This window comes from Panthera tigris, chromosome B2 (genome assembly GCF_018350195.1).
Source record: "Panthera tigris isolate Pti1 chromosome B2, P.tigris_Pti1_mat1.1, whole genome shotgun sequence".
Lineage (NCBI taxonomy): Eukaryota > Metazoa > Chordata > Mammalia > Carnivora > Felidae > Panthera > Panthera tigris.
Genome location: NC_056664.1, coordinates 44,434,710 through 44,444,007, shown reverse-complemented (window position 1 = coordinate 44,444,007; position 9,298 = coordinate 44,434,710). Strand labels below are relative to the sequence as shown.

General features: G+C 44.3%; 1 protein-coding gene across 1 annotated transcript in view; it reads right to left on the bottom strand.

Annotated features, from left to right (window-relative positions):
• Positions 1–377: 377 nt before the first annotated feature.
• The window catches only part of MEP1A (meprin A subunit alpha), a 55,419-nt gene continuing 46,498 nt past the window's right edge, over positions 378–9,298 (bottom strand). The window contains exons 10-14 of the mRNA XM_042987600.1: positions 7,598–7,813; positions 5,820–6,293; positions 4,920–5,093; positions 4,099–4,399; positions 378–1,076 (exon numbers count right to left, since the gene is read on the bottom strand). Coding sequence (XP_042843534.1) covers positions 920–1,076; positions 4,099–4,399; positions 4,920–5,093; positions 5,820–6,293; positions 7,598–7,813 — 1,322 coding nt within the window. The 3' untranslated portion in view covers positions 378–919. The remainder of the gene's footprint in view (positions 1,077–4,098; positions 4,400–4,919; positions 5,094–5,819; positions 6,294–7,597; positions 7,814–9,298) is intronic.

Genomic DNA, 9,298 nt, shown 5'->3' with positions numbered 1-9,298 from the left:
CTCTCTCTCTCTGCCCCTCCCTGTTCACTCAGCCTCTCTCTCTCCCTCTCAGTCTCTAAAATAAATAAACATTAAAAAAATTTTAACTTTCTTCTACCAGATACTTTGTGTTTATTAATATAGTAATTTTATACATGAACAGTAGATAAAATATACTTTAAACTTAAACAGATCTGAGGGAGCTTTGGACAACCTTCCCTCTCCACACACACACACACACACACGCACACACACACACAAATTTACATGCAATGCTGGACACACAGAAGGTACCGACTCAATATTTATTGAATTTATTAAAGACCTATTTTTAGAATCAGAGGAGGAAGAAAGCAAATGCCATTAAGTCTGCTGCAAGGAGGAATGTTCCTCTCACCCACGACACTATTGTGTCTGATGTACTATTGTGTATTGAGTACTATGGTGTCTGATGAAAAATAAGTATTTGATTTTAATATAAATGACATACAAGTATCACTGTATCTATTTTATCTGCAGCAGGAGTGAGAGTTTCTATAACTTAGCTCTTCATTCATTAGTATTTCATTCATTCGTATTTATTGAGTCCTCATGATGTGCCAGCCAGGTGTGCCCCCAGGCATTGGAGCTAACGTGATAAATGAGGGCCTGCCCACATGGAGCTTACAGTCTACGGGAAAGACAGCCAATTAAATAAGTGATTCACACTGAAGTGTCGTGGATGCTGTCCCAGGACACGCTAGATCCCTTCGGAGCACACGGTAGGGTCACAGAACCATGTGAGAATCAGGGGCAGAAGAACCATTATGGCCGCACCGGAGGCTAGAGGCCTATTCAAAGCAAGGCTGCTAAAAATTGCCCCAAACTGTGCTGAGGCCCAGAAAGGAAGGTCTGAAGTAGCAAAGGTGCTTCTGTGATCTGGCTGCTGTCAGCAGGCGTGTCACTGCCTTGGCTTCTGAGACAGGATGTTGATGATGGTGAAGGTCAAGAAGAGCACGCCGGCTGTGCCTCCGATCATCAGGCCCAGGAGGCTGCCGTGCACCTGCATGGCCTGACAGCGGTCCCCCGTGTAAAAGAAGGCTTGGCTGGAGACGCACCTAGGGGGACAGGACACGGGAGGAGTGTGGGAGCCACCAGAGCCTCCAGCGGAGCGGCTCCACGTGCCTGGCCCCGTTCCAGGCTTTGCATGAGTCGATACAACCTTGTAACAACCCTAGGAGGTGGTAGTTATTCCCAGGCCCTTCTTATTATCCTTATTATTATCCTTATTGTCTTATTATCCTTATTCTTATTATCCTGTCCTTGCAGGAAAGGTTAAATCACTTGCTCAAGGTCACACGGTTAGTGTTTCACACTTAAAAGCCTAATTTCCGGAGGTCTGTCTCCAGACCGGGGACTCTTGGCCACCACGTGCAAGGCTTAGGAGGAAGGTTTGGGGTACTTGAAGAATACGCTGTCCACGCTGGCTCGGACTATAAGCTACAGGGGAAATTCTCCAGAAAGAGTCTGGCTCAGTGCATTGGTGGGAGCCTAAGATCTTCCAACAATATCAATTTGAATGTTGCTGTAACGTGAGCATCCTGTCACCTGTATCCCAGGCTGCCCTGAAATTTGCCAGATCGTGAGCACGTTGTGCTTATTGTCATGTTTGGTACGCAGTAGGCACACAATGGCCACCCCCTGGGTTTGCTTGTTTGTTTTTTAATGTCATTTGGTACAGAGATCAACTAACCTCAGAAGCAGGGCATTGAGGGGGATGTTTCATCCTTTCCATGGCAGCCATTCTAGCCTTTGTTTCAAGCAATCTCCTCACCACAAAGCCTAATCACAGAGTGGAATGTGACAATCAGAAGTCACAGACTGCTTTTACTAATGCCGGGACTATTTTATCTTCCTCCAAACTAGACGTTGGCTTCTTAAAAATCAGTGCATAACAGCAAGTTCATTCAATCTTTCTTCTGGCCCAGTCCCCTCCAAATACAGTTTAATTAATTCCCTCGCATTACCTTAGAGGAGCTTATACCGCAAGCTGTAGGTTTGTGGAAAAGGCATCATTTGGTTTAGCAGAGGGTGACACACAAGTGGAAACCACTGGCTTTCTTTACTCTGAGGAGGAAGCCAGTTGGGAAATATGGAAATCTGGCATCCAGGGACCTATCAGCTAAGCAGTGCAGACCCATGGCTGTGGAGCCCTCTACAAGGAGGACATTCTCCAATAAAAGGAACCAGGGCTCTTTGGAAAAGCGGTTCGTTCCAGGGCTGGGACAGGGAAAGTAAAAGATAAGCCTGGAGTATCCTGTGGTGCCAGAAGGTAAAATTGTGTTCATGGAAAAATGAGTGTGTGCAAAAAGGACACAGGAGCCAGTCTGGAAGGACTCCCAAAGGCCAAGGCTGGGACAATATGAGCAATATAAGAAATACTGGCATTATGGAACTATAGCCCATAGAATAAAATCAACATTTGTGTGTCCCTAGCGATAGAAATAAGTAATTGCATGAATAAATGAATGGTGAGGAGTGGACAGTTATTCTTTACAGAAGAATGTCACTTAATGAATGCGGAGGGATTGGGGGGAATGAGAAATCACCATTGGAATATTACAGAGGTATTGTTGATGCGGTTTCACCGATGGGCACTGACATCAGTGGATGAGGAATTTAGGAAAGCAGGATGCTGCATGATCTCTGAATGTCTCTCCCAAGACATATACTAGCAACAGAGTAAGGAACGGACACCCCTTGGCCACATGATCAAGGTTAGAAGCACCAGTCATAACGCCCATTGGCATCAGGTGTCCCGACTCTTGCCAAAAATGTACAACCTCAAGCTACTCATGACAAAACATTAGATACATGCAAATTGAGGAACAAGTTACAAAATAGTTGACCAGTACTCTTCAAAGTTGTCAAAGTAGTGAAAGGGAAGGAAAGACTGGGGGATTGTCCTAGACTGAAGGAGGCTTAAGGACACGTGAAACTAAGTATGTTGTGGGGCTCTACGCCGGATCCTGGAACAAAAAAGGACATTGGTGAAAAGACTGCAGAGATCTGAATAAGGTCTGTGGTTTGGTGTAATGCTATTGTTAACACTATTTTGTTGCATTAATGTTCATTTCTTGGCTTTGTTGATTGTACTGTGGTTAGGTAAGGTGTGAACATTAGGGAATGGGGAGCTCTGCGGTATTTTCGCAATGTACCTGTAAATCTAAAATTATTTCAAACTAAGAGTTTACAGAAGAAGAAACAAAGTGGAGATTGAAAAGAACTCCGAAGAAACGTAGGTATTTTGAGCCGAGCAGACTGGTCGCTACCTCTGCTACTATCCCGCCAGATGAAATCGATGCTTCTGTCCTCATGTATATCCTCTCATGAAATATTTTATGCAAAAAACAAACATTATAAAAAGGACAATTAAATACAGCGAACTGTGCAGACAGACAGACCTGGATGCAAGTCTCAGCTTCAGGATTTGATGTCTGGGTAATTTTAGACAAATTATTTAACCTCTCTAAACTTCAGCTCCCTTAAGCACCAAATGGGGATAAGGGGGGTCCTTATGTCCCAGGGTGGATGTGACGAATAATTTAGAGCATGTATGTTTACTACTCAGGAGACCCCAAGACCCAGAGCAAGCAGTCAAAAAATATCAGATGTCCTCATTACTATTATTAAAAACATAGCTATAAAAATAGTACAACAGAACAGACAACAGAAATCATAATTAACAACATTGGCAGTCAGTAAACATAAGCTTGGCCCTAAGTCCCACTGAGGCAGGTCATGGAGTAGAAAGTCCCTGGAACTTTTGTGAGCGCTGCAGTGGAGTTCAAAATCACAACATTCAAGACCCTGTTGATCACATCCCAGAGCGGGGGAAGGGATAAACGTCAAGAGATAGGAGATGTGGGACCTCTTTGCCCTGGCAGGACCCCTTCTGTGCCCCGACAGCACAGGCCCACTGATTCAGAGCACAGCTTTGTGGAGTCAGGGACTGCCACGTCCAGTTGACCATCTGATGTAGTCATTGTCCTAACCTTTTACCAGGGGGAAGCAAATGTTGGGCTCACCTCTGCTGACCCACCGCCTGCCCCCCCCCCCCAACATGGCCAGGGAGCCTACCTGCAGCTCGCCATCCCCTTCACGTTCACACAGATGCCTTCATTTTGGCAAGGGTTTGGGTCACATGGGTCTCTGAAGTACTGGGGCCAATTGTGGTCTTCCAAGGGGCCTGTGTTCTCCACTGACCGCTTCGGTCGGCTGGGCTGCCCCTGGTCCAGGTTGCTGGGTAGGGCTTTCTCTAACAAGCCCTTTCCTGTGCCTTCTTCTGAGGTCTGCTGCTCCCGGCCCTGGAGAACGAGGCCTTGGGGAATCAGCCTTGTGTCTTCAATTTGAACTTCAGTCTGGAGAAGGTGGGTTATATCTTGAGGAATTAGACAAAGGACAGTGAGGAACATCTGTACTTAATATCTGACTACAATTAACTTCCACTTCTGGAGAAAGTTCCCTGGGCCACCTCTATCCCTCGTGGACATCACCTTCAGTGCCATGGAGAGGTGGCTTTGAATCCAGCTGATTCGCATGCTAGCTGTTTTTCTTTTCAAACTAATGCAATCACATTTTTATTTATCCAGCTTGAAAAAGAAGCACCAAGCTAGCATAGATACACTGACCCAAACTAAACTGAAGTCAACAAACTGCCATATTTGATAAATTATCAAAAAAAGATGACACTGAAGTTTTAGTTCCTCCCAAGGACAGTTAAAATAAAGATGAGAGTCCTTGAGCAATAGCTCTCCTAGAGCACATCTTTTTTTTTTTTTTTTTTTTAACCTGGTCCTCAAAACAATCCCTATCCCCCATGAGATGCTTAAAAATCGGTGTAAAATCAGTAGAAGCCCCAGAACATAGGTTTAGTTATTCAGGAAAATCAGGAAAAGTACCTTCAAAGTCCACAAAAATTATAAGGTCGTCATTTTTAAGGAAACTCTTCCTTTTTAGCATTTCGTGGGAGATAAAATTACTCCAGCCCCAGTCGATGCTTCTAAAACAATCACAGTCCTTATGATAGGATCCCACAATGGACGGCCTGTCCCAGATGACGGAGTCATTTCTGGCTGCAAAGTTATAGGTAACATAACATCACATTACCTCTTTATACTTCACTCTCCAACTTGTCTTTAATGAGTATATAGAACTTTCTTAGAGAAAAAAAAAAAACAAGTTGGAAAAAATCAGATTATTTATGCTTTCCAGGAGAATCAAAACTCAGAATTGGGAAGGGGGAGGGGCAGAGAACCAGAGCTCTGAATGGTCATTTGTCCATTACTAGGTCACTTCCTCAGTGAAGAGGGAAAGACAGGATGGCGATAGCCTCTTCCTTTTAAGGCTTAAGGTTCTTCATTTGAAAATTAAAAAGTCTGTGCATTTCTTACAACCTTGTTTCATTGACATGCTGATGATCACTAATATTTTAGGAGTCAGTGCATTAGTTCGGCACAGAGGCTAGGAAATTCTGAGTATTTGATAAATGATTAGCAGTTCCTGTCCTCTCATTTAGACTGAGTTAGACGAAGCAGGAACTGCCTGATTTGCTTCTATGCTGGGTACAGGGCACTGAGTTTGGCCCAGTGCACGTCCTTAATAAATGCTTGAAGAGTAAATTCTGAAAAGAGAAGGGAGATACAATGACATTGAACATTTTCAGCTTACTATTCCCACATGACTATGCTGTTGATACACCCGAAGAGGAAATGTGAGAGGAGGTGTTGACCTCTTGTACACAGATGGGAACCACATCTGTTGGCCCTTTTGGGTCGAGTGGCAGATCTTAGAGCACCTACCTGAAGATGTCTGGGACTTAGAGGTAGTGAACACCATGCTTGAGGACATTCTATTCCTGGCATCGGGTTCCTGGTCGAGTATTGTCATTATCACCTGTCTGTTTTCCACTGGCCACTCCAGGATAGCATCATTCTCCCCACTGCACAGGTGAAAAGCAACTCCTAAGTAGCCAGATGGACTGTAGCTTGTTCTGCCATGAGGGTACAAAGTCAACCCCAAACCATATCCCTCTGAATTGTAGAATCGAGGACTCAGGAGCTTGTCCCCTTTAACTGTGCTCTGAAGGACCTGCGAGAAATTCCGTACTGTCCAAACGCCTGTGGGGCATGGGGTTTCCGTCAGGGTGATATCATCTAGGTAAATTCCCCCATTTGAGTTCTGGGGGTCACCTTTTGAGCCCTGGAAAAGGTAGCGAAACTTCGTTTCTTCTCTAAGTGTCACATGGGCAATTTTCCAATTTTGGTCCAAATCTCCTAAAGACAGAGAATAAGGTTGGTGACAACTGTGGCCAACATTTATTGAGCACGGACTATGAATCTGGTGCCAGGCCAAGAGATTTATATGAATTATCTAATGTAATCCTCATAGCATTCCTATGAGGTAGATACTGTTATAAACTGGTTAAGGAACTTCTCCAAAGTCACATACCTACTGAAGGAAAATAACTGTAAAAAGATACACTATAATTTATTTTCACATTCATATTCAAATCTTTTTTTAAGTTTATTTATTTTTGAGAGAAAGAGAGTGCAAAGGCAGAGAGAGAGGGAGAGAGAGAGAATTCCAGGCAGGCTCCACACTGTCAGCACAGAGCCCGACACAGGGCTTGAACCCACAAACAGCGAGATCATGACCTGAGCCACAGTCAGATGCTTAACCAACTGAGCCACCCAGACACCCCTCATACTCAAATCTTAACCAGAATTTGTTTTCCATTATTATTAAATTCCATAGGTTCTGTGTTTCCCCATGGGTTTCATGGTATAAATGCACCCCAGCCCCTAATGTTTGCACTGAATACCTAAATATTAGTCTGAACCATATAAAACAATCATTTTGTAAACTCCAAGTCAAATAATGGCAACTTCATATGGTCCAACCTATGACTTGATGCTAGAGAGATATATGACAGACTCTACATTAAATGTTCACATACAGGACAAGCTGGATCTCCCCTATGCAGAACCGACTCACCCACTAACACCTAATTTTTTCTGTTTTCCATATTATCTGAAATTCCACCAAGTAGGGGATCCATCCTCTTTCAGGAAGCAAATAATACAATCAGGGTTGCTACTATCCAGATAATTCACATTCTAGTGAAAATTAGGTCTACTTGCTTTTTTCCTGAGACTGAATTGGAAGTAATAATTCTGAATAAAGAACTGAGTAAGAAGTGAGGTCATTCTAGAACACGGGGTCCTGTGCTGGGCAGCGTAAGAAACCAGAAAGGATCTTGAGGGTCTAGGACCTCTTGCAAAAGTGTATTTCAGCCTCACTTAAATTTTTGATGCTATTTCTGACTTCTGAGTGGTTAAAATATTCACTGAGGGGTTAAAACATACCAGACATTATGCTGGGCTCTTAGAAGAGCAGGTTGGGGGGGGGGGGGAGGTGCAGGAAAAGGGAGGAAGAAGAGGGAGAGGAGAAAGAAGAGGAGAAGAAGGAACAAAGAGGTGGGGGGGAAGGGAGCAACAGAAGGGGAAGGGAAAGGGGAAGAAGGAGCAGGATCCCAGATTTAAGCCAAATCAGCCCCTGCATGAATGTCTCTAGGTACCTTGGAAGGTCTGCACCTTGACCAGCTTGCGAACGTTGCCCGTGCTGTCATCCCTCTTGACCCAGATGACGAGTCGATCTGAAGGGCTTCCTGTCATTTTATAGAAAAATTGCAGGCACTGCTGCTTCCTCTTTGGGTAAAGAATCCGTGACTCCAGCAGGGCTGCCTCTTCTGCCACCCCCGATCTGGTGCTGAAGTGCATGAAGTAGCCGGCACCTGTGGCAAGAGCACCCCAATGACCCATCTCCAGCTGCCCACACCCCAGGGGGCCCTGGATGCCAGCCAAGTGAAATAGTGAACAATGGTCATCATCTAGGCAACACAAGCTAGAACTCTACTGGGGAAAATGAACAAAGATGGCTTGTCAGTAAGTCTCCTTTGTGTCTCCATGAACTGACTCCCCAGCTAAAGCCCCAGCTCCCCAGTGCCTCTTCTAATGCCCAAGCCTGTGAAATGTATACCTCTGACTTAAGGAGACATGGGCTTCAAGGAAATTCATCTCTGAGATGAATTCTATCTTCCTCATTGGCTTTCTTGTTTGAATTAGAGATTCATTCCAAGGAAAAGAGCTGACTTCCTGGTTGTATAACAAACTGTGCGCTCCCCATATTTGGAAACTGGAATTTAAATATTTATGATAATAAAGATTCAGTCTCACCTGTTTCTAGCCTGCAATTGGATGTATTATTGATGGTAAAGAATCACACTTACTGTGCCTTAAGAAGGGGCATTCGAGGCATATTAAGGGGACTAGTTGAAGATTTCTCTTGCCTGTAAGGAAAGCTTCGAAAGAACACTGAAAATGAGGGTGCAAAATGTCTGTCTTTGTAACCAGGCTGGGATTTGTCCAACTCCTAAACCTCAGAACTCTCTCCCCCAAAAGAAGCAGGCAGCTCAAGGAATATGTCATATGGAAAATCAGCACATCAAAGTCAACCACAAAGAACAATTCTTGCATATAAAGAAGCCCTTCAAGCTGTACCACAGCATTCAACTTCTTACCAAACATCCCACTCAAAATATCTCACAAAGTACAAACGAAGTGAGCTTCTAGTACAGTTCTAGGTACTTTGGCAATATGACTCTCCGCTTCATCCAGCGTCATACATGGGGCACTGTACCTTCCCCAATGGCAGCAAGCATCAGTGGTTAAATAAGCTTTCTACAAAGCTTAACAATATCATAATGGCTTTAATGTTATATCGGGAAATATGATATTTTCTTGCATGTTCTTCTGAGTACTTGACCTTACTAGCCTGAATTGTCTGCGTCGTGAATTACTGAGTGCTTGGGTCAAATACAAGAGGTCACATGGCTAAGAGGGTCTCCAGGTGGTCCTTGCTGAGGAATTTCACCCAGGTGCACTGAGGGGTAGGAAATGAAAGTCCAATAACTCGGACTTGGGAATCGGGGCACCTGAATTCTTGCCCATGCTCTGCCACTAACTAGAAGGTGCCCATTCATCTCTCCTGGTTTCAGATGGGAGGTGGCTTCTATCCCAAGGGATCCTTTGTGCTCTTTCAGTCTATACATCTACCTTACCACCACCGGTGCCCTCTAGCAGAGGGAATACACTCCCATTAAATGTCCCCCGTGGAAGATGCATAATGGCTTGTCAAGCTAACCTGATAAAACTTTTTAGATATTTCTTCTTTCCTTTCCTATAAGGTGCTGGGATGTTGTTCCTGTTAGGTTACTGGG